Source organism: Aspergillus vadensis (assembly GCF_003184925.1).
Source record: "Aspergillus vadensis CBS 113365 unplaced genomic scaffold BO88scaffold_43, whole genome shotgun sequence".
Taxonomy (NCBI): domain Eukaryota; kingdom Fungi; phylum Ascomycota; class Eurotiomycetes; order Eurotiales; family Aspergillaceae; genus Aspergillus; species Aspergillus vadensis.
Window position 1 is genome coordinate 90,949 of NW_020292081.1, and position 22,150 is coordinate 113,098.

At 50.6% G+C, this 22,150-nt stretch overlaps 12 protein-coding genes across 12 annotated transcripts; 5 read left to right on the forward strand and 7 right to left on the reverse strand.

Moving 5' to 3' along the window:
• Window positions 1-110: 110 nt before the first annotated feature.
• Window positions 111-470, reverse strand: BO88DRAFT_297953 (putative adhesin; the record flags this gene model as incomplete). Its single annotated transcript, XM_025702402.1, has 1 exon — window positions 111-470. A coding segment is annotated over one exon (360 nt), but the record flags the coding sequence as incomplete, so codon positions are not given.
• A 1,069-nt stretch (window positions 471-1,539) lies between these two features.
• BO88DRAFT_447781 (ATP-dependent (S)-NAD(P)H-hydrate dehydratase) lies at window positions 1,540-3,223 on the reverse strand. Its single transcript, XM_025710397.1, has 6 exons — window positions 2,975-3,223; window positions 2,873-2,912; window positions 2,775-2,821; window positions 2,708-2,718; window positions 2,621-2,653; window positions 1,540-2,565 (listed from the first exon to the last, which is right to left on the reverse strand). Exons 1-6 carry the CDS (start codon window positions 3,069-3,071, stop codon window positions 1,681-1,683), a joined length of 1,113 nt encoding a protein of 370 aa, XP_025557117.1. The 5' UTR covers window positions 3,072-3,223; the 3' UTR covers window positions 1,540-1,680.
• Window positions 3,224-3,273: 50 nt separating this feature from the next.
• Window positions 3,274-4,819, reverse strand: BO88DRAFT_492274 (uncharacterized protein; the record flags this gene model as incomplete). The annotated part of the gene is made up of 2 exons (XM_025712909.1): window positions 3,274-4,759; window positions 4,814-4,819. 2 exons carry the CDS (start codon window positions 4,817-4,819, stop codon window positions 3,731-3,733), a joined length of 1,035 nt encoding a protein of 344 aa, XP_025557118.1. The 3' UTR covers window positions 3,274-3,730.
• Window positions 4,820-5,482: 663 nt separating this feature from the next.
• Window positions 5,483-6,271, forward strand: aspf8 (ribosomal protein P2; the record flags this gene model as incomplete). Its single annotated transcript, XM_025712910.1, has 2 exons — window positions 5,483-5,641; window positions 5,725-6,271. 2 exons carry the CDS (start codon window positions 5,483-5,485, stop codon window positions 5,896-5,898), a joined length of 333 nt encoding a protein of 110 aa, XP_025557119.1. The 3' UTR covers window positions 5,899-6,271.
• Window positions 6,272-6,532: 261 nt separating this feature from the next.
• On the forward strand, window positions 6,533-8,011 carry BO88DRAFT_439515 (40S ribosomal protein uS19). Its single transcript, XM_025709720.1, has 5 exons — window positions 6,533-6,594; window positions 6,669-6,687; window positions 6,970-7,027; window positions 7,241-7,537; window positions 7,624-8,011. Exons 1-5 carry the CDS (start codon window positions 6,577-6,579, stop codon window positions 7,691-7,693), a joined length of 462 nt encoding a protein of 153 aa, XP_025557120.1. The 5' UTR covers window positions 6,533-6,576; the 3' UTR covers window positions 7,694-8,011.
• A 274-nt stretch (window positions 8,012-8,285) lies between these two features.
• Window positions 8,286-9,786, reverse strand: BO88DRAFT_376565 (S-adenosylmethionine-dependent methyltransferase; the record flags this gene model as incomplete). Its single annotated transcript, XM_025704369.1, has 3 exons — window positions 9,482-9,786; window positions 9,127-9,426; window positions 8,286-9,078 (listed from the first exon to the last, which is right to left on the reverse strand). Coding segments are annotated over exons 1-3 (1,332 nt in total), but the record flags the coding sequence as incomplete, so codon positions are not given.
• Window positions 9,787-10,291: 505 nt separating this feature from the next.
• Window positions 10,292-14,788, reverse strand: BO88DRAFT_409320 (carbamoyl-phosphate synthase (glutamine-hydrolyzing) CPA2). Its single transcript, XM_025707924.1, has 3 exons — window positions 13,931-14,788; window positions 10,709-13,758; window positions 10,292-10,653 (listed from the first exon to the last, which is right to left on the reverse strand). The coding sequence occupies exons 1-3, from the start codon at window positions 14,289-14,291 to the stop codon at window positions 10,546-10,548; spliced, it is 3,519 nt and encodes a 1,172-aa protein (XP_025557122.1). The 5' UTR covers window positions 14,292-14,788; the 3' UTR covers window positions 10,292-10,545.
• On the reverse strand, window positions 14,538-15,645 carry BO88DRAFT_430572 (uncharacterized protein; the record flags this gene model as incomplete). The annotated part of the gene is made up of 5 exons (XM_025709262.1): window positions 14,538-14,767; window positions 14,803-14,961; window positions 15,045-15,081; window positions 15,375-15,467; window positions 15,598-15,645. 5 exons carry the CDS (start codon window positions 15,643-15,645, stop codon window positions 14,538-14,540), a joined length of 567 nt encoding a protein of 188 aa, XP_025557123.1.
• A 1,158-nt stretch (window positions 15,646-16,803) lies between these two features.
• On the forward strand, window positions 16,804-17,268 carry BO88DRAFT_477707 (uncharacterized protein; the record flags this gene model as incomplete). Its single annotated transcript, XM_025711981.1, has 2 exons — window positions 16,804-17,133; window positions 17,229-17,268. Coding segments are annotated over exons 1-2 (174 nt in total), but the record flags the coding sequence as incomplete, so codon positions are not given.
• Window positions 17,269-17,499: 231 nt separating this feature from the next.
• Window positions 17,500-18,776, forward strand: BO88DRAFT_492279 (uncharacterized protein; the record flags this gene model as incomplete). Its single annotated transcript, XM_025712911.1, has 3 exons — window positions 17,500-17,892; window positions 17,953-18,026; window positions 18,084-18,776. The coding sequence occupies exons 1-3, from the start codon at window positions 17,685-17,687 to the stop codon at window positions 18,774-18,776; spliced, it is 975 nt and encodes a 324-aa protein (XP_025557125.1). The 5' UTR covers window positions 17,500-17,684.
• A 584-nt stretch (window positions 18,777-19,360) lies between these two features.
• Window positions 19,361-20,297, forward strand: vip1 (putative actin cytoskeleton protein (VIP1); the record flags this gene model as incomplete). Its single annotated transcript, XM_025705369.1, has 3 exons — window positions 19,361-19,443; window positions 19,507-19,593; window positions 19,694-20,297. 3 exons carry the CDS (start codon window positions 19,361-19,363, stop codon window positions 20,295-20,297), a joined length of 774 nt encoding a protein of 257 aa, XP_025557126.1.
• A 481-nt stretch (window positions 20,298-20,778) lies between these two features.
• BO88DRAFT_353536 (uncharacterized protein) lies at window positions 20,779-21,000 on the reverse strand (the record flags this gene model as incomplete). The annotated part of the gene is made up of 1 exon (XM_025703645.1): window positions 20,779-21,000. The coding sequence occupies one exon, from the start codon at window positions 20,998-21,000 to the stop codon at window positions 20,779-20,781; it is 222 nt and encodes a 73-aa protein (XP_025557127.1).
• Between the last annotated feature and the right edge of the window lie 1,150 nt (window positions 21,001-22,150).

Below are 22,150 nucleotides of genomic sequence, written 5' to 3' on the forward strand. Positions count from 1 at the left end.
TCCATTGACAGATCAAGATCAACCAAAATCCCTTCCTCCCCAAACCCCCCAACTATCACTTCATCCCCCTTTCCACCCAAACCTTCCACCTCCAAAATGTATTCAATATCTCAAACCCCACACTGTCCATAAATCGGCACCTCAGAACACAACTGCGCACTCGCTCCATACGGATTATCGCACAGCGTATCACACTGGGTATATTCAGGCGTGAAGACCAGAAACTGATACCCGGGGACATTCAAGCGGAACTGTTTGGTGATGTCGTTATTCTGGCGGGAGGCTTTGTATCCCGCACGACAGGCGCAGTGGAAGCGCGTGCCGGTGTTGATGCATGAGGTTGTCACGTCGCAGTGGTTTTCGCCTGAGAGGGGGTTGCAGGTTCCGCATGTTGGGGGGGATGCTGGGGATGCAGCTTGGGGAGCTGGAGCTGGAGCTGGGTTGGGGGAGGCGAGGGTTAGGGTGGTGGTGGTGGCTAGGAGGAGGGTGAAGGTGGTTGAGAAGTACATGTTGAGGTGTGGGTTTTGGATGTGCTAGTATTGATAATGATAATGATTGTGATAATGATTGTGGAGTTGATTTGAGATTTTGGTGGTGAGGATGAGAGGGGATGGGAGTGGAGGGGATCTTATATCAATCTTCTAGTTATCTGATTAGTATCTGGAAAAAGGTAGGTGTATAATTAGTATGGACTAAAACTTGGAATAGAGTATTCGATCAAGATTCACTTCGTATAGATCTGACCATATCATCTAGGATCCTCGTTGCCGAAGGACGGAAAACATGGTGGCTGGTATCTAACTATCGCGACTACGACGTCACGAGGGAAAACATCAAGATTAGCTCAGTATGCGGTGATGGTTTGGTTCCTCTGAGACATACCAGTGGATTGAAAATAGAACTATTAAGCTCCGTTTCATATGGGCTGTGCCGGTGGTGGAGGGCAAATACGAGGTAGCCCTGCGGACCCAGCATTGACGGGAGGCGATTGTTGCTTTCTTTAGCAAGGTCGAAAGTATGGATTTCATCACTACGGATGGATCAGTGTTAGTTGGGATATGAGTTATGCTATGTTGAAAGAGTCTCATTCTTTTGGCTTTGATATCGCTTACGGTCAAGTCTGGCAACGAGGACGTCATATATGTGGAATTTTTCATATTGGAGGTCAAAGACAGGGTCAATATGGTTTGGATGTCCGTTTGGTGGAGGCTGTAATGTCTCACTTGGGCCAAATTGACTATTGAACGTTCAATATCAATGGCGTCGAATTGTCAGAGTGTCGTATATACATTTATTCTATCTCGTGACTTCTGGATAGAAGACAAAGATAACGTGTTGGTGTCTACCAGAGCTTAAACGGTATGGATAGGACTGTTCGATCGAACAATTTCATCTGGTGTTCATATAGTAGGCTTAATTCCATCAGTATGGCAAAAGCAACCCTTGGTGTTAGTAGTTGCTGACCGCTGTTGCAGAAGATACTCGCATCCGATGCTGGATCAACCCTGGAGAAAAGAAGTCACGGGTCCAGTGCGATAGCTGAGATAGTACAAGTGTGTGGTATGTATATTGACAAAGAACTTCCGCTACCCAGATTTACTTTAAACCTATAAATAACATTTCATTATGTCATTCCCATACATCTCGACACGAACATTCCGATCACTTCGTAAATAAACCCTACAAGCGCATTTTTGACGCCTCTGGTTCCCCAATCAGCTGCAGGAAGCTTTCATGGACCTCATCGGTGAGATCGCTAGCCTGCATGCTCCGTCCCTTGGCTAAGAAGGCACGACGAGAGCACTCCCTCGTGATACTGCTTCCCGCGAACGCCGCAAGAAGCAATGTCGTGGCAGGGGACATCCTCTTGTTCTCGGATTCCAGCTCCGCCTGAACATCTTGCTTGGTCTCAGCCTCCTTCTTGTTGTCCTGCTCTCCCGAATCCCAGAGTCCGTTATGGTAAGCCGCCCTCCAGGCCAAGAGGGTGCCCAGCGAGCCAGTAAGCGTATCTCCCTGGCCACCACTCCGCTTCAGCCCGCCCTGAATGTCGGAGACGATACTGGTGACACCGTTGGATATAATGTCATGAGGACCCTTCTGAATGATAGTAACGCCACCCAAAGCCTGAGAAAGCTGTTCACAAGCCCTAGTCTCCTCGCTAGTCTTGTCGCCGCCGCCAGGCTTAGAGCCAATGTCGGCCTGGCTGGGAACGTCAATGCCCAGGGCTTTCGCCAGACGACTGAACTCATTCACATTGGGAGTGAGAATGCACTCCTTGTAGCCCTTCACTAGATCCGGGTCCTCCGTAACAAGGAGCAGACCGTCCGCATCCAAGATAAATGGTATCGATCGGGACCGCGCTTCCTTCATCACCTCCGTGACCACCTTGAGTGTGACTCCGTCGCGACCTAGACCCGGTCCAATGACTAGGCAATGGAGACGGGAAAGCATGGAGATGATGGGACTAGCGAGTGACGGGGCGTCAATAGACTCGGGATCTTTGACGTTGTCGCTGCTTGGCAGTATCGGGTGAACCATAAGGTTCGGAGAATAAGTTTTGATGACCTAGCCACGGTCAATGACAACAGACATGCTTGAGTCTAGCAGAATGCAAACTTACAACTGCAGCAGACTTGTCACAAATTACGTGACTCTGTGATCTGTCAGAAAGTGTATACAGCGGCTAACGTTTTGGTGAACAGCCTACCATATCGCATCCTGCAGTGCCATGTCAGCTGAGAGTTAGCTATACTAGGATTGGATGAGTATCTTACCCAGTCTAGCCGACGCCATTGAAGAGAAGTAGGGAGCCCCTGTGTAACTTGGACACGTTCACATTCTGTACGCATGAAGAGGAGCGGGGTGAACGTACTCTATACTTCCTCCGATAACAGCAACACGTCCATGTTGTCCTTTGATCTGTCAGAAGAGAGTTCGTAGAATGAAAGACTAACACCGTATTGTCAAGACCTACCTTTGTGGAATTTCTCGAGCATCGGAGGCACCAGATTGCGCGCCTTCTTCAGCAAAACCTTGGACGAGGTTGTAATGTGATGAACCGACGACTCCATGGTGGCGAGCGAAATAGCGATCGATCAGTATGCTGAATCTGTAACTGTAGAATGGTATATTATGCGTTCTATATTAAAGAGCAGATCGACTGCGCAGCAATTGAAGAGAGAAGTAGTAAGTAGAGAGAAGAAGCAGCAGCACCTGTAGCAGCAGAAGGAAGAGTGATGTCACCGCCTACGGGTGGGGCAGATGGGGTCATTTCTCGATAAGAATCCGGTCTTGATTGCTTTGCTCTATCTTTACTATATTACCAGCAATGACGATGAGAGTGGTCAATATTTGCAGCTATCCAATCGCATTCAATGCTACCACGAGAACGGTGACAGTAACAGACACGCCCGCTATTGTATGTAACTAGCAATGTTAATATGTGAAGTGAAAATGAAGACAATCGCCCTCCATCTATCGACACCTTGACGCTCGCTGATGCTCATCCAAAATTGGTACAGAAATGAACAAATGAAAACAAAGAAGACCAGTAACGTCATATGTAACGCACCCTCGGGGTATTCCTCGCTGATGCTCCGTATCCAAACAAGAAAACAATGAAAACAGAAGGGAAAAATCCAAGAAATTGTGGAAGTCCGGGTAGGTCGGCTTGCAGGACTAGCAAAAGGCTTGATTAGGTAGGTAAATTGTGGAAGCAAAGGACTTCTTCCTATCGTCGCGATGCCAACGAAGCGAGCTTCTTGCGACGCTCCAGTTTCTGCTGCTTGGCGGCAAGCTCTGCGCGCCATTCCTCCTCATCTTCCCGTCGGGCGGCCGCCAGTGCAGCAGCTTCCTCTTCCTCCACATCGTACAAGCCCGCCTCCATATCGGAGGATTCTGAATAGTAGTCGTCGTAGTCATCGGCATAATCACCCTCATCTTCCTCATCAGTCCCCAGGTATTCATCCATCCGAGGCTTGGAACGAGACTGTGCTTTCCGGTCGCCAAGTGTTTTGCGTGGTGGTAGACCGGCGGTTCCTCGGTATTCGGGCTGGCCTGTAGACGGGGGCGGTCTTGCGGTTCCTTTGTAGGACAATGGCTCGGGTTCCCTCTTCTTGACGACCTTGCCGTCACCGGATTTCGTGCCTGCAGCTCCACCGGCAGTAACGCCTGCCTTCTTGGCCGACCGCACATCTTTGTCCTTGGTCTGCGCCTCCACTGCCTTCTTCTTGCGTTCGACTTTGCTGAGCTTCTCCTTGGGGGCAGATTGGTGTTTGAACATGCCAACTTGAGTCGGGGCCTTCTCTTGTAGTGCTTTAGCCTTGGCCATGAGATCCGCAAAAGAGCCTTTAGGGGGAGGCTTCGATGACACTGGAGGAGCCTTCTGCTGGGGGGTTGAAGAGCGGCTCTTGACTGCAGTAGTCGCTGTCGTAGATGGCGCGCTCGGACGAGGTCTAGGAGCTGTAGATACGGTAGGCTTCGCTGTGGTAGTGGTATTGGTTGTTGATGATGTTGCTGCTGCCCTGGTAGGTGCTGGGGTAACAGATTTTGCAGGACGAGCTAGCTGCTCCTCGGCCTTTCGCTTGATTCCAGAAACCAGAGGTTTGCGCTCTGAAGCGCCATCTCGAGAGACGTTAACCGGTTTGCGGACCTCGGTCTTAGCATTTGAAGAGGTTACAGGAGGCGACGGTGAGGCAGAGGTGGGGGGGATTGGAGACGGTTTACCCGTCTCGATGGACGAAAGAACGGAATCGAGAAACTGTCGTATGATCAGCAAAAGCCATCAAACAGCAACCATCCACAAAGTCCTTACACTCATTATGTCACCTATCTGGCAGATGAAGCGCCAAAAGCTATCGAATATGAGTAGTCACGAAGGGGGGTAGTTTCACCGTCGGTGGTTAGTATGACGGGGTACCTTCATGACTTGTTGCGGAACCACTAAAAATCGATCGTTTTCAGATTAGAGATAAGCCAAATTCACGTCTTAGTGCCAGGCATAAAGCACGACGTGAATTAGGGCCCAAAGCCGATGCCAACAAAGCGATAGCTGGATACAACGAGGTCGACCAGATAAAGCCGCCGGGCAAAAACGGTGCAAGAAGTCGCCATCCTGTCTTCTAGAAGCAGCGACCCCACGTGACCGGAGCCCAAGGCATGGGAGTTACCGCATGCGCCACGCCCGCTCGCTTAGCCGGAACTAGCACGATCTGCACTAGCCACAACCCACCAGCCGCATCGCACTTTTCTTGATTTTCAACTTCGGATTCCATTTCTCTCTTTTTCCGTCCATCACATCGCTCAACCCCCAGCGAACTCGACGTGTCAGTCTCCGCCCAACTTTGCGGTTAAATCGATTGATTCTCGTGTTCACCACCACAACTGTACGTTGCCCTCTTGATTGCATCGTTGCGAATTTTCGACAGTACGACCACGATATTCCCGGCGCAGTTGTTCTGACAGATTATTGTGCAGATTCAAAATGAAGTACCTCGCTGCCTACCTTCTGTTGGCCCTTGCTGGCAACAACACCCCCTCCGCTGAGGACATCAAGTCCGTCCTCTCCGCCGTCGGCATCGACGCTGAGGAGGAGCGCCTCCAGAAGCTCATTGCTGAGCTCGAGGGCAAGGACCTCCAGGAGGTTAGTTAACGCCCATATTAAATTTACAGGGAATTGCAATTATAAGATGGAATACTGACGATGATTTTTTTTTACTACTACAGCTCATCTCCGAGGGTTCCCAGAAGCTCGCTTCCGTTCCCTCCGGTGGTGCCGGTGCTGCTGCTGCTGCTGCCCCCGCTGCCGGTGGCGCCGCTGCTGAGGCTCCCGCTGAGGAGAAGAAGGAGGAGGCCGCTGAGGAGTCCGATGAGGACATGGGCTTCGGTCTCTTCGACTAAGCGCCTTCACTCCGAACACCGAGAAAAACGTAACAGTTCGTGGGGGAACAGAAATCTGGCGGTTATTTTCAGTCTAGGGAGGAAAATTACCCATTGGTCCAGTCAAGCCGGTGTTTGCCAGGCTTTTCTGATGCAGTTACGAATTATGCATGCGTGAGCTGGAAAGAGCTTTAGCCAATACAGATTCTCTGACCTCCCGATTGATTGAGTGACATGACATTTCGTTTCGTAGAATGTACGTAGTATGGGATTCTTTGCGCGGGTTTCTCTGTAACTACTAGATACGCTTCCTTAAACTACTACCAAAAACGGTAAGTGCTGGTCAAATATTATAGAAGAGACCATTGAAATGATTACAACAAGCCAATAAGCTCCAACAGAACCACGATTTCAAGCCCAATCGATAATTAATCCATTGATAGTCCATAGATACCCCATACAAATCTTTAGGGCAGCTGGACCGGCGGCCCTATAGATGGGTTCCCAAAGCGGCCTAGTGTAGTAGGGTCGCAACCCTAGACGGGTCGCTTAGACGAGGCTCCAGCCCACCTCCCAACCCAGCGCAGAGGCACAAGAGACGCCCGACGTACGTTCATCAGCGACACGACACGACAACCCATCGTCCTTTCGCTTTTCGAGACCCGTTCGGAAAGCGACCTTGAGAGGAACACCGCAAAAATGGCTGACGAGCACTACGTGAGTTTTCCGATATCAGAATACATGTTAGTGAGGACTAGGAAGAGTTTGAACTAACGTTATCTTGCCTATAGAACGCCGAGGAGGCTGCCGGTACGTTTGAATTTTTCACCTGAATCACCTTTCCCTACCCTGGACCCCGGAAACAGAGACGAATTCGCGTTGTGGGATACGGTATTTGGTTGGATTTGCGATATAATATGGATATATTTCGATGATGCGACACTGGAAGTTTTCACGAAGGGATGGGGTGGGGGGCAACGGACCGAATTCTCTGTCGACGTTTCTATTCTTGCTTTTTCCGCACACCAACTACGAGGACCACGCAGCAATGAAGTGAAGGGAACATAAGGCGCTGACGTATCCGGGATACAGAGATCAAGAAGAGAAGACAGTTCCGCAAGTTCACCTACCGCGGAATTGACCTCGACCAGTACGTTCCACCACAAACATCTATCATACCCACACTGCACTCAGATCCGACGGCCTCGACTCCGAACGAGCGATATCAGCAATATGGACATTTATGGATATTTGCGGAATATCCTCGTGGGAGTCGACGGCCGAAGGAAGGAATATATCACTTTTTCGATCGAACCGAAGGAAATCAAAGTGGAATGGAAATCTGACCTGTTTATCTGCACAGGCTCCTCGACCTCTCCTCCGAACAGCTCCGTGATGTCGTTCACGCCCGCGCTCGTCGTCGCTTCAACCGCGGTCTGAAGCGCAAGCCCATGGGTCTCATCAAGAAGCTCCGCAAGGCCAAGCAGGAGGCTCGCCCCAACGAGAAGCCCGACCTCGTCAAGACCCACCTCCGTGACATGATCGTTGTCCCCGAGATGATCGGCAGCGTCATCGGTATCTACTCCGGTAAGGAGTTCAACCAGATCGAAGTCAAGCCCGAGATGGTTGGCCACTACCTGGGTGAATTCTCTATCTCCTAGTACGTACCCATACCCACATACCCTTAATCTTGCATACTCGCAAGAAAACCATACATATGAACAGATATGTCTAACAACCACACAGCAAGCCCGTCAAGCACGGTCGTCCCGGTATCGGTGCCACCCACTCTTCCCGTTTCATTCCCCTCAAGTAAAGAAGAAAAGCTTTATTGGATGGAGTGTCTCGTCGTGTGGAGGAGGAACTCGGGCGTACGGAATGTTGCTGGGAGGATCTACGGATAAAGGAAAAAAAGAATTCAAAACTGGATGGATACCCATATGGCATTTCTTTGGGTTCTCATCTTCTTACCTTGTATGTCCAAGTGCGGGTCAGCTGTTTGCATCTCAATATAAAGGTCTTGTCGGCAATCATGAGAACGAAAAAAAGAAACCAAAAAACAAAGAAAGAAACCCAACCGGATCCTTCCTAAAACCTTTTTTACGATCCAAGCCCTGGATGGATGGGAGATGGGGGCGAGCTCAGAGGCTAAGTAGGCTTTGCTGTCTTCGGCAGTCAGTCTAATTTTAACGATTTCAACTTTTCATCATTTTCACTCGTTAAATTATACTCGTCTAGATGTAGAACCTTCTTCCTTTGCACACTTCACACATACACCCTTTCCCATCATATTCCCTATAGATTAAATCCCAACTCCCTAACTACCTTATCCACCTTCCCCCACTCCCTCTCAATCTCCCTCTCCAACTCCCTTGACCCCCTCGGATCCAACCCCGCAGCAACAAACTCCCCCCTCACAGTCCGAAACTCCCTCTTCACCAACCTCCAAAACCCAGGCCCTGTTCCCCCGGTGCCTTCCATCCCCACCAACGCCGCCAACACCGACCAAATGATCAGATTAAGATTCAACTCGTACTTCTCCAACGCAACCTCCTTACCACCACCAGCAGTAGATTCCACTTCAACGCCCTGCGACAAGTGAATCGCCAACCTAGCCAACACCCACGCATGGAGCAACCGGATAGGATGGCCCTTGAGCGGGTACACCACGGGATCGAGAGCACGGTATCGGGCCGCTGCGTAAGCGAAGGCAGATTTGTATTTTTGTTGGGCGAGGAGGGACGTGATGAGTTCGTCGAGGAGGGAGATGGAGGGTTGGGTTGTTGCGGGGATGGAGGAAGTTCGAAGGGTAGTGAGGGCTTGGAGGAGGGATTTGGTGGGGTTCTCTAAAGTAGATAGAGATTGGATGATGTCGTAGGCTTCTTGCTGTGCTGGGTGTAGGGTCATTGCTGATGATGAGGCTGCTTCTGAGGTACATTTCGAGCAGTGGCAGGTGAAGTAGTATCGGGATTGGAGGTTATGTTGGCGAATCGGATACGAATCTGTTACGTCTATGTAAGTGATGAAGATCTGCTCGCCCTTTTGGATGGGTCGAAGGGCTTTGATGTGTAGATTCGGACCGTCGAAACTGACGGCGGCGTTGTGGTCGCAGCTGTGGTTGAAGATGGCGGCGTAGGGGTGGAGGTAGACGCCGAGACGGTCGTAGACGGCGTTGGTGAGGTTAAAGGAGTTGAGGTCGAGCTGAAGAATATGTGAGTTATGTTCGAAGTGTGGGGAGTATGTACGTACCTTAGCTCCCATAGCAGATATGACCTCTTCACTCAAATCCGTACCAGAATAGGCCTTGATCGCCTTCGAGGAAAGGGATATACGCTCCCATTGAGAGGCACTCTTGTCACGAATGTCCTTGATATGAGTCTCCAGCTGCAGGAACTGGTCCAGCTCCTCGTCGGAGTACTTCTGGCGTTCGCTGCGCAAGACCATGCGGAGCACGGCTCGTGCATTGATAGGTAAAATACGAGGCTTCAGTTTCTGATAGATGGTACATTCGAGAGAATGGCCCAGTTTCCAGTCCTTCGCTTGACATGTCTGCGAGAGAAGTTAGTGATGGTGTTCTGAGAGTGGGGAGGGCAGTTTTTCGGACCTTATCACAGTACTTCACAACACCGCATCCTCTGCACCCTTTCAGAGCAATTCCTTCCTCTTCGAGCTGTCTTTGACCGAAGCAGCCGGAACATACATCTCCTAGGTGTTCTGTGTCTAGGACTGCGACGAATGGAACCGGGATGTGTAGCACGTCTTCGCCGACAGGAATGTCTGTTGAGGCGAAGAGGCCTCGTCCTAGACCACCTGGGGCGGGCTGGGGTGTGGTTTTCGTGGTCATTGGATCTTATGGGGTTTCAATGGAGTATTGGTTGGATTGCTCAAGGCAGGATAAACAGTTGGTAGATCCTGTAGTTGTATATCAATGAGTTATAGAATTATTTCCCTTTTCGTCTAAGCTTGGCGTGGACGAGCTCGGAATGGAAAAATGTTTTTACTCGAGGATATTCTTCTATACACTAAATTGTGGTACAGTTCGGTTCAAAACGTGATAAGATGGAATTCGTAGTAGTATGATGCTAACATAGGTTATGCATATTGTGTCAAGCTCAAGGTTGTCTGTGATGCCAGAGACCGGGGTTTCCTCTACTTGTGTGGCCGAGTCAACCGCCTCGCAGGCCAACTTTGGTGACTTACTTGTCTCAATTATGATGGCAAAGAGTAGTAGCTTATAGTGTTGATCTATGATAATCACATCATAAGACAGCTGCTACAAGTACAAAGCACGGAATTGACAAAGATCATATCAGAAATCGAAATTGGATATAATTGACAGGCTATACTACATACAACTAGAATCAAAAATAATTGACCTTTCGCTCAAGCACAAAGCCGGCCTACAAACCTATAGACTGCGAAGCAAAAGGCAACAGAAGGAATCATCCATAAGGCCAACAAACCAGAAAAAGATAATCACAGAGAGCATGACCGTATTCCTCATATCGCCTTTTTTGAAGACGGAGTAAACATATCTATCAACATGGAGCCTTATCCGCTACGCCAAACACGGCGGCTTTTCTGTGCCTTGGAAAGATGAACGAACAGAAAACCGTGATTATATCTATGAAATCAAACTTTTCGTCCTTTTGGTGGGTAAACTTGCGTTTACAGCAGCTTGCCGCCGGTGAAGTCGGACCAGGTGCGGACCTCGGAAGGAATGCCATCGGGACGGGGCAGCTTCTCGCTCATGGCCTGGGCGAAGAGGAGAGCAGTCTAGAAAGAACAGTTAGCATCAAAATAAGTGGAGGAAGAGGGATGAGTTGCATACCTTGGTCTCCATAAAGAGAGGAACACCGAAGTCAACGGCGTTACGTCTCATGACATAGTCCTCATCGAGGAGGGACTTGCCACGGGTCTTGGCAAGGTTGAAAGTACCACGGATGTTGTACTTCTGGAAGACTTCACGCAGAGCACGCTTGTCCTGCTTGGGGAACTCAATGACCTGCACGGGAACCTTGGTAGCAGCCTCAAGGTGCTCCTTGACAGCGGGGCTAGCAGCGAAGAACTGGAAGTCGAGGGGCTTGAGGTACTCGACAATCTGGGCCAGGGCAGGGTTGGTGATATCACCGCCGAGCAGGATACCCTCACCAGCCTCAGGGCAACGGAAGTTCATGGTAGCCTGCAGGGAAGCCCAGTAGGCCTCAACGACATCCTTACCGAAGCAAGCAATCTCACCAGTACTGGCCATCTCGACACCGAGGAAAGGATCGGCACCAGCAAGACGGGTCCAGCTGAACTGGGGAACCTTGGTGGCGAGGTAGTCGCGCTTGACCTTCATGAGGTCAACGGGCTCAGGGACGTCACGGCCAACCAGAGCCTTGGTAGCAACATCGATGAAGTTGGTACCCAGGACCTTGCTGACGAAGGGGAAGGAGCGGGAGGCACGAAGGTTGCACTCAATGACCTTCAGCTCAGGCTCAGCACCCTCCAGGTCAGCCTTGATGATCTGCATGTTGAAGGGACCGGTGATGTTCCAGGCCTTGGCGACCTTCTCGGCAATGTCCTTAACGCGGCTCATGACAGACTCCTCCAGGTTGGCGGGGGGGAGGACAAGGGTGGCATCACCGGAGTGAACACCAGCAGGCTCAACGTGCTCACTGACGGCATGGAGCAGAAGCTTGCCGTTGGAAGCGACAGCGTCAACGTCGATCTCCTGGGCACCCTCGATGAACTTGGTGATGACAACGGGGTGGTCGGGAGAGACGGCGCTAGCGTTGAGGAGCTTCTCCTTGAGCTCGTCGACGCTGTAGATGACGTTCATGGCAGCACCAGACAGGACGTAACTGGGACGAACCAGGACAGGGTAGCCAACAGACTCAGCGAAGCGCTCAGCCTCGGCGACGGAGGTAAGCTCCTTCCAGGCGGGCTGGTCAACACCAATGCTGTCCAGAATCTGAGAGAACTTGTGACGGTCCTCAGCGCGGTCAATGTCCTTGGGGTCGGTTCCGAGAACGTGAGCACCGCCAGTCTCCTGGAGGCGGAGAGCAATGTTCTGAGGAAGCTGACCACCGACAGAGACGACAACACCGCTGGCGCTCTCGAGCTCGTAGATATCCATAACACGCTCGTAGCTGAGTTCTTCGAAGTAGAGCTTGTCAGCAGTATCGAAGTCAGTGGAGTAGGTCTCGGGGTTGTAGTTGATCATGACAGTCTTCTTGCCCATGCCGCGCAGGGAGAGAGTAGCGTTGACAGCACACCAGTCAAACTCGACGGAGCTTCCAATACGGTAAACACCGCTTCCCAGAATGATGACACCGTGGTCATCGAAGCTGACATCGTGGGAGGTAGCGTTGTAGGTGGTGTAGAGGTAGTTGGTGTCGGCAGGGAACTCGGCGGCGAGGGTGTCGATCTTCTTAACCCAGGGCCTGATACCGAAGGACTTGCGGCGGGCGCGAACGTCGTCCTCAGAGGCGCCAACGAGCTGAGAGATCTGCTTGTCAGAGAAACCAAGCTTCTTGGCCTTCAGCAGGATCTCCTTCTGGAGGCCAAAGAGGCTGCCGATGTCCTTGAGCTCGTGGTGGCAGTCAACGATGTTCTGGAGCTTGTACAGGAACCACTTGTCGATCTTGGTCAGCTCGTGAACCTTGTCGACGGAGTAGTTCTCGTGAAGCATAGCCTGGCCAACAGCCAACCAGCGGCGGTCGGTGGGGTTCTTCAGGACTTCGTCGAGGTTCTCGAAGTGGTCACCCTGGAAGCCAACGAAGCGGGGGTCAACCTGGCGGATAGCCTTCTGGAAAGACTCCTCGAAAGTACGACCGATAGCCATGACTTCACCGACGGACTTCATGGCACTGCCAATGTCGCGGTTGACATGCTGGAACTTGCTCAGATCCCACCGGGGGATCTTGGTGACGATGTAGTCCAGACTGGGCTCGAAGTTGGCAGTAGTGGTCTTGGTAACCGCGTTGGGAAGCTCGGGGAGGGTGTGTCCCAGACCGATCTTCGCAGCAGTGTAAGCCAGGGGGTAACCGGTGGCCTTGGAGGCCAGAGCCGAGGAACGAGAAAGACGAGCGTTGACCTCAATGACACGGTAGTCAAGACCATCGGGCTGCAGAGCGTACTGGACGTTACATTCACCAACGACACCCAGGTGGCGGACAATCTTGATAGCAGCGGTACGAAGCATGTGGTACTCCTCATCAGACAGGGTCTGACTGGGAGCAACGACGATACTGTCACCGGTGTGAATACCAAGAGGGTCGAAGTTCTCCATGTTGCAAACAGTGATGCAGTTGTTGTCAGCATCGCGGACAACCTCATATTCGACTTCCTTCCAGCCACGGAGGGACTTCTCGACCAGAATCTGGGGAGAAAGAGTCAGGGAGCGAGAGGACAAGTTCTTCAGCTCCTCGGGGTTGGCAGCGAAACCGGAACCCAGACCACCCAGGGCGTAGGCAGAACGGACGATGATGGGGTATCCAACGGTCTCAGCAGCCTTCAGGGCCTCGTCGACGGTGCTGACCGCAATGGATTCGGCGATGGGAATGTTGATCTCGTTCAGGGCCTTGGAGAAGAGATCACGGTCCTCACTGGTCTCCAGGGTCTTGATGCTGGTTCCCAGAACGCGGACACCGTAGCGCTCGAAGATACCCATGCGGTTCATCTGCACACCCAGGTTCAGGGCGGTCTGACCACCGAAAGAGAGGAAGATACCATCGGGTCTCTCCCGCTCAATGACATAGGTGACATACTCGGGGGTAACGGGGAGGTAGTACACTTCATCCGCGAGCTTGTGATCGGTCTGAATGGTCGCAATGTTGGGGTTGATCAAAACGGACTGGACACCGGCCTCCTTGAGGGCCTTGAGAGCCTGAGAACCTATTGAAGAGGATTAGAGTTAGTAACTGTCTCACAAAATTACCTTGACCAATTAAATCCAATTCCTTTCTTTACCCCATGTAGTCATCGCTCAATTGATCGCGAAGCACCAGGGAAAGGAGCAGGAATATCAAGATGGGAAAGCCAAGGTTCAGCGACTCGTCCAACTTACCGGAATAGTCGAACTCTCCGGCCTGACCAATGCTCAGACCACCACTACCGATAACGAGGACCTTCTTGACATCGACCAACTTGCTGCCAGGCTTGACGAGTCCACTGGCGAGGTAGCTGTCAGCGGAGGGAGCGTTGGAGGTCTCGGAAGCCAAGCGACGAAGGGCGCTAGAGAAAGAGCGCAGCTGCTGCGGTCGCCACGGAGAAGGGGCCTTGGCCAATCTGAGACTCGAAGCCGTCGAGTGAGCGGTGGTCTGGGAGGAGAAGGGGCGCAAAGCGAGGGCGGAGCGACGAGACTCCGCCAGACAACGCTGACGCAGGAGGGCGGACGTAGCCTGCCCGCAACGAGTAGCGAGAACCATTGCGCTCTGCGCTGGTAGCTGAAAGGACAGGGAAAAGAGAGAGATGGAAAAATAAAAGGGATGAGTCAATTGAGAGGATGCACACTCTCTACTTTATGGCCTGGCAGAGTTCCGGAGAGGATGATCTGGAGACTCCGCTTTTGGTCCGGCTCTGTGGGAATTTTTTAATTTCCCTGCAAAGGCCAAGCAATTGAGTTCCTGGTGTATTCCACTTTATGCCACACGCCCACGACCAAAGGGGAGGACTTAAAGGGAGATGAATTGGCCAGGCGGACCTTTTTTTGGATTCTGGGAGAGAATTAGAGTGAAGGAAGAAATGGCTAAAGAAGATGGAGAGGGGACGGGAAACGAAGAAGTAAAGAAAAGGTGCGGGAAACGGCGATGAGTCAATGCGGCACTTTTTTTCTGGAGACCAAGAACCAGCCAAAATGGAGCGCGGGCTGCCGACCGACCAGGAGTTTCAATGGGACTTCCGACTTTGCATTGAAAAAAAAAAAAAAGATGCCCCAACCTTGGGAGGGCCGATAAGAGCTCCGGTGTGCGGAGCCCTTTTTTCCCTCTTTTCCCCTTTCAGTTGGCCCTCTGGATCGCTGGGACTCCAGAATTCCCCCAAAAGACCGGCCCGACCACTCACCGCCTAGATCATTAGCCAATGTGAGGGCATGGGGAACTGCAGGCTAACAGGTTCGGGGCCAAGTCTAAGTGGTGACTAGCGGCAGTAGTGGCAGAAATGGAGCCCGCGGTTAGCAATACCGATCACTAATTTACTGACTTGATAGCCCGTCCCAGTCTTTTCTCAGCTGTCCAGGGGCTGCTATCCCAGCTGTAAAGCGTTATTATAGGATAATCATTATTCAATTGCTATTAGACAACCCCCTTTCAAAGCTTGTCTGACTCACAACTCCCTGCCAGGGAACGGACCACCTGTACTCTCCTAGGCTGATCATGACTCCGTCCGTCTGTTCATCGTTGTTCATTTTCCAGGAAATTTTGATGGTTCGTCAAGCAGATCCATGCCTATCTAGTGTCCGCCCAGCCTGCAATGCTCGCTACTCCGCCAATCCCATTTCACCAGGCCAACACCGGCTTTCGGAGGGTCTCCACGCGCCGGAATACACATCCTGCCCATCCAAACGCTTTCCACTGTTCGTCTATGGTTCCTTGATAGAAGGAGCACTTATGCCGTGAGTCATCGGCATCTGAGCTTTCCAACTCAACTCTATTCAGTAGTGTCAACATTAATTTAGCCTATGTGTGTTAGTCTCAACCTGTTGCTAAGTATGTACGTCCTCGCTTTCCAGACTACGTAGTTGGGGATAGATAGTAGATCAACTCCCAACAGCCACTTGACCATGTAATTCAACACATGGACCCTTGGCTGGCTGTTGGATCCGCCACATTCAGGTCCGTGACCCGGTTTATCGTGTCTTGTACACCCAGATACCTTTCTCTCATTCATCTTCCCGGTTATATAAAGCATCCTCCAGGTCTTGGTTGAGTATATAATATACGTCTTCCACCAGCTACCGTGCATTATGTGTCGTTTCCTGTTGAGTAGTGTCTAGACTTTGCATCCTGCCGACGGTTGCGGAGTCCGAGGGTATTCTTGTAATCCCAACAGCGAATCCACCGATAATCCTTCCACTTTTAGTTTGCTCTTCTCGTTTTTATAGTGGCGTTCTCCACAACCAACTGGTGTTTCTCCTCGAAGGCACATTCGCTCACAGCGCTTTCTGGCATTGTTTTCGCGGCCCTGTCAACTCTGGCGGGATCTGCTTCAAGTCAATGACTACTTCGTGAAGTCAATCATAAGACACGGGGTTGACACTGGTATTTCAAAGTGCTCAGGGTCAATTCTCCGAGATTCAAGGCAGATAATCATGGCTTATCAGATTTAGAAGGAATCTTGACGGTTCCTGACTAAGGCTTCATAGAGACTTGGCGATTGAGGTGATATGGGTGGGTGTCGCGTGACTCATGTCGTTGAACAGGGCCATGAGACCAGAGTGTTAGTAGGCGCGGTGTCTGTAGGGTGCGCTAGTCTTCGCAGAGACGCGGATACTGGAGCATCCGCCTTACAGTGTTGATTCGGCCCGACGCGGTGCCGCTTTTGGCGCATTGGCCGGGCACGCATGGGGGAAGAGTCCCACTTGAAACAATTACTCCAGCATATGATCTCGACTAAGTACGATGATGTCGACTTTATGAGCATTGCCTCCATACTGGTGATTAGACATGTTCTATACGCAGTACACATGAGTATATCATATGCGCACCGTTTGGCAGGCATGTATGATGTGCATGCCCACGATTGGCAATTCTGCTAAACCCAGGCTGGGCTTAGTGGATTATGTTGATGAGTGCGCACTAATACAATCAGTAGACCTTGGAGTCGTGTGCCTATAAATACTAGCAAAGGAGAATCCATCGCATTCATGATTTTGCATTAAGAAGAATCTGACAGAGCAGCTCAAGCGGTGCCTTAGAGTGGGCCTCACTCTAGCCTCAGGATGGGGACTCCGCCTTAGCTCTATGTATAGACGAGTTAGTACATAGTATGCATGTGAGGCAGAATGCCGACCCAATCTCGACCGAGCTTACTAGAGTAGGATAGCGCGGTAGAACGGGAAAAGTAAAAAGCAGACAGACAGCGTTAGTGTGCACATTATTATGCGGTCAGATGGATTCAGATTACGACCTGCTGTGCCATGAGAGAATCTGGGAAACGGTGGATGTGGGACAACGACCAAAATCGTTGCGCCAACATCGCCTCCCTTGACTATTGGCGGGAACTCCGATCCAAATATAAACTTCCATCTTCCAGCCGAATCCCCCCTGTTCTGTGCATTTAGAATCGAAAGGTTGGCTAAAGCTCCCTCGGACAGATAATTAAGCTCTGGGGGTCCCGGGGAGCGGCCCCAGGTCCAACCGGCCGAGCGTAAAGCAAAGCAAAGCAAAGCTAGGAACTGGCAAAGGATGGATGATAGGTTCCATGCATGTCGGCTCCATTCAGCTGGAGAATTCGCGCACAAATCAGTGGTGGCTCAGTGGTTGGTATGCTTTTAAAATTCCAGTCAGTCCAATCAAGGGGGGGAGCTGCAGCCTGTGCTTCATCGGTGGTCTGCCAAAAGTAATATTAGTCTGTCGGTAGTAAGAAGTTAAGAGTAAGTGGTAGTGCTGCTGCTGCTGCTGCTTGGTGTCCTCCGGCCTTCCCCCCAGCATCCATACTTCCTCCTACCGACAAACTAACGAAACTAACCTGAAAGACGACTGTCTCCGCCGGATTATACCTATCAATTCAGGGACTACTTCGGGTGCTACCTTTTATCATTCGTCCATCCCACTAGTCAAAACCCTTGGTCGTCCTGCATCTTTCTTAAAAGTTTAGTATATATGGCGTCCGGACTAAACCCCGGTTCTCTTTCTTCTCCCAGATTACGACCTCGGGCTGCCACAACAATGCAACCGACCACCACATCGACATTATCTTCACGTCGCTCGTCGCAAGTCATGGCTCCTTCAGTCGCTGCATCTACACCGAGCACTCATACAGCTGCAATCTCAACAGTCAGCGACCAGATAAACAACATGTCTACGTCGGGTAAGCCAATGGCCATGTTTACAAAGAAAGCTGGAGAGCACCTTGACTGACTAGCTCAAGGTCCACTTCGTCATCCCAAACCGCTCACTCCCTCCGATATCCATTCAATGCTCGAGCAGGAGCAGGAGGCAATGGTATGACACGTTGGATGCTTCCTTGATCAAGTCTCTGCTTACCCTATTCTACTCTAGGTGAATCGCTTGTCGCGAGAGCTTTCCCTCCTTCGTCAACAAACGAACTCGGTCGCATCGACAGCCTCTTCGACATCGACCACCCTGAACGACTCGGTAGATGGGCTCCATGCATCGCCATACATTATCAGCTCTGCGCACCCCACATCATCGCGAAGACACCGCTCATCCTCCAGCTTGAGCTCCTCCTACATCCCAGCGGTGCAAGGCTCGAGAGCGGGAAGTGTTTCCGGCATTGCACCTGCGCGAGAGACATACCTTCCTGCGACACGTCCTGATCCCTCGCGACCGGGGCGAAGCAGGGAATCATCGCTCACCTCTCATCGGCAATCGGAAGGGGCGTTGCCATCAACGCCTGGATCTCATCACCAGACACAGCCGACTGACCACCCAGCCCATCATACGGGCAGCTATCCGCACCGCAGCTCGCTGTCACAGCAGAAGACACCCAGTATCAGTTCTACAAGCCGCCATGAAGAGGTGTTGCAGCAGCGCGGAGAAGTCGATTCGCTCAAACGCGAGAACGAGATGCTACGCCGACGTATCCGAGACCTTGAATCTGTCATCTCAAAGATTCAATTACAGGAGTCGAATCCTTCTCATCTGAGAGATGACAACTCCCCATCTACACCTACACCGGACTTTAAAGAGTCATCCGGCACGGAGACGAAGGAATCAGATGGAGATGCCTAGAAGTTTCTTTGGCTATAGGATGGGTGCTATGGATGAATTACGGAAAGCAGGATCTTTCAGCCGTGATTTGCTTCGCTTTGATTTGCCATTTTTGGGTCAGAATTATTTATTTATTGCTAGGTTGTTCGGGCGCACATCTCGGTTTTCTTTTTCCGGCTTTGCTTTTGCTTCTGCAATTAGACGCTTTGGGCCTCTGGGGAAAATGCTACTGCCTGCCAGGGCGGACCTATAGGGGGAAGACACTGGTGCCATCTAGATAGATGAGAGTGGAAAGATGGTAGCACTAAGAATGTTTCAGTCTAACTCTGCACTTCTCCCTCCCACTTTCACATGTTGTCTTTGAATGGCCAACGCGGCCGTGGCCCACTGTGGCTGTGCGCGAGATTGGCTGCCCCTCGCGACGTCATCTGTGGCGCCTCCAGGCCCGCCCCCTAAACACGAAACATTATCCAGTAGTCTTAAATAACAGCTCTCCTCTTCTTCCTCCTTTCTCTCTTTTCTCTTCAGACTAATAACTCTACTCTCTGAATATTATACCATCTACATCTATCCCTCTCTACCTTCTCAGACTCACTTCATACATCATGTCTGAACGCTCCACCGTCCACGTCGAGGGCATTGCGCCCGCAACCACCGACAAGGAGGTCCAGGACTTCTTTAGCTTCTGGTATGCAATGCTTGCATTTCACACCCACCCCTTGCATGAACGGCACAGCTGACAACCTTACAGCGGAAAGATCACCCACATTTCCGTTACCCCCGTTTCAGGCGAAGCTGAAGCCCAAAAGTCGGCCACCGTCACTTTCGAAAAGGAAGCGTAAGTTACCCCGCACCTTACCCGTCATTGTCGCCAAATGACACCATCACTGCCTCTCCCTCCCAGAGTCTCAAAGCTAACCAAATATCTCCTGCAATAGTGCTGCGAAGACCGCTCTCCTTCTCGACAACACCCAGCTTGGCTCCTCCCTTGTGCACGTCAAGGCCGCTCAGACCCTTGACGACATCGCCGGCGACCAGGCCGCCAGCGCCGGACAGGCCAAGGACGAGCACAACCACGACCTCGAGCAGGAGGACAAGCCCCGTTCTCGCATTGTAGCTGAGTACCTGGCCCACGGCTACACCCTCAGCGACAGTGCCATCCAGAAGGCCATCGCCCTGGACAACAAGCACGGGTTCTCGTCGCGCTTCACCAGCGCTCTGTCTACCTTCGACCAGAAGTACCACGCCACGGACCGTGCTCGTGGTCTGGACGAGAACTACAAGCTCAGCGACAAGGCGACCACTGGCTGGCGTAATCTGAACCACTACTTCGAGAAGGCCCTCGACACTCCCTCTGGCAGGAAGTTGCGGGACTTTTACTCCCAGACCAACAAGCAGGTGCAGGATATCCACACCGAGGCTCGCCGACTTGCGGACTTGAAGAGCGGCAAGACCACTACTGAGGGTGGTGAGGCTCCTACCCCTAGCACGGCACCTGCTTCCCAGCCGGCGGGTACTGCTGCTCCTGCTGAGCAGGCGTAAGCAAACCAAATCCAATTGGAAATCAGAAGAAAACAGGGATTAGGGGGTAATGAGCAACGAGGGTGTGGTTTCTGTCTGTATGCCATAATGACTTGACCTTTATTCAGTTCATGTAATGCTTCAGTGACAAACATCTTCTTTTTGCGATAGCTAGCTGTCTGGAACAAGCGATACCTCAATACCAATACCAACAATTTGATGCCATCCTCATCTCCCTTCTTCCTTCTTCCTTTGTAATCCAACAATACAACCTCTAAAAAAGTAAACTCTTTTCACTTATCCCAATACTATACCGTACTACACTACACTACACTACACTACACTACACATACTACACCATCGAACACCGTTAAAAAAGAAGTAGATCAAAAAATAATATCATATCATAACCATATCATAAATACATTCATTTATTTCACTTCCCAATTCCCTCCCCTTATCCCTAATCCTCTCATAGAAAATAAAAGTAAAAAAGAAAGGATTAGGCAACACCCCCCTTCGAGAACTTCGCACTCTCTATATCCTCCAACGGATGCTTGGGGTTACTCGACAAATTCGCCGTCTGGGCCGCCTGATCCTGGACGTCATGTTCGGGCGGCGCATATTGAGGCTGGGCTTTACCCTGCGAGGGAGGGTCTTGTTGCTGGGCGCCGGATTGGCGCTCCGGGGAAGGGGATTGGCGGCCGGGGTTGGGGGCGGACATTTTCTTTCAATCTATTAATCGAGATTTGGAAAGACTGGAGGGGGTTGCTGTTAGGGTTTTGGTAATTATGAGTGTGGAAAGATGGGGGAGGAAGAAACTCACTGTATGTAGTTTTAGGTGGATATAGCAGATATATGAGGTATAGAATATGGTTTGTAGGTATCTTGAATCTAGATAGAGGAAAGAGGAAGAGGAAGGAAGGGCTTTAAATATCAATTCTCTCAGGGTCCAGATTTCCCACTGTCAGTCAGCTATGATATAAACCCCAGGCCAGTCAAGGTTATGTGGCATTGGGGGGTGTGGATGAAGTGGATGGATGTGGTTCTGGGAAACATCATCATGACGTGTAGGTGGTGATAGATGGCTTTGTAAATCGTTGGTGGTTACGTAGGATGCTTTGTTTCATCGTGTGGAGGTGTACATAGTAGTATGTCTCTTATTGATAATACTTAGTGTTAAGTTATAAGTTACTGCTTATGGGGATGTTCATTAAAACAAATATTTCATTGTATATTTAATGGCAGCTTCAATTAATGATCGATGATGAGCGAAGATGATCAGTCTTGGAGGCGATGATGTCATTCCTTTGCATTATATCACGTGATGTTTGTGCTTATGTAATAGTATCCTGCATACTGGAGTAAGGATGTATCAAGGTCTGTGATGGTTAATCGGCATGAGTCCCTATGGTGTAGCATTTCTGCTGGATGATTTTGGCTTTGCCTTACGAAAAGAATGTGTTCCATGTATAGTTGGACTGCGAGGTCTACGTACTGTAGTCATTTCAGAAGAGAGCTATGTTGGTAAAATGAATAAATATATATATATATAAAGACCATAAATGCATCGAGTATACTGCTAGTGACTACTATTCTACGTAACTCTGTGAGGCTCATTAACAAACCTGGATTTTATTAGTTGATAGTTATAAAATAACAGGTCTCTTAATATCAAGCTATCGTGGACAAAGGGCATTATTAATAGGAGGATATAGTGCTGGCGAGATCATCACAACTATTTTGTTACTATACTGTGATGGTAATACACTTTGCTTGAATTGCCCAATAACTAAATAGAACTGTTCACCGCTTTCAACAAACTTCAATACATGTATGGCACCGTTTGTGAAGCCTAACAGCTGAACCCCCTT

Bases quoted from the DNA above. Each gene is read 5' to 3' on its own strand.
- BO88DRAFT_439515 (XM_025709720.1), top strand. The intron at 7,028-7,240 runs GTACGTTCCACC...TTATCTGCACAG, and splicing joins CGCGGAATTGACCTCGACCA to GCTCCTCGACCTCTCCTCCG. The intron at 7,538-7,623 runs GTACGTACCCAT...ACAACCACACAG, and splicing joins GGTGAATTCTCTATCTCCTA to CAAGCCCGTCAAGCACGGTC.
- BO88DRAFT_447781 (XM_025710397.1), bottom strand. From the start codon at position 3,071: ATGGAGTCGTCGGTTCATCACATTACAACCTCGTCCAAGGTTTTGCTG. The intron at 2,913-2,974 runs GTAGGTCTTGAC...GACAGATCAAAG, and splicing joins GCTCGAGAAATTCCACAAAG to GACAACATGGACGTGTTGCT. The intron at 2,566-2,620 runs GTAAGTTTGCAT...GACCGTGGCTAG, and splicing joins GTGACAAGTCTGCTGCAGTT to GTCATCAAAACTTATTCTCC.
- BO88DRAFT_409320 (XM_025707924.1), bottom strand. From the start codon at position 14,291: ATGGTTCTCGCTACTCGTTGCGGGCAGGCTACGTCCGCCCTCCTGCGT. The intron at 13,759-13,930 runs GTAAGTTGGACG...CCTCTTCAATAG, and splicing joins CGGAGAGTTCGACTATTCCG to GTTCTCAGGCTCTCAAGGCC. The intron at 10,654-10,708 runs GTATGCAACTCA...TGTTCTTTCTAG, and splicing joins CTCTCTTTATGGAGACCAAG to ACTGCTCTCCTCTTCGCCCA.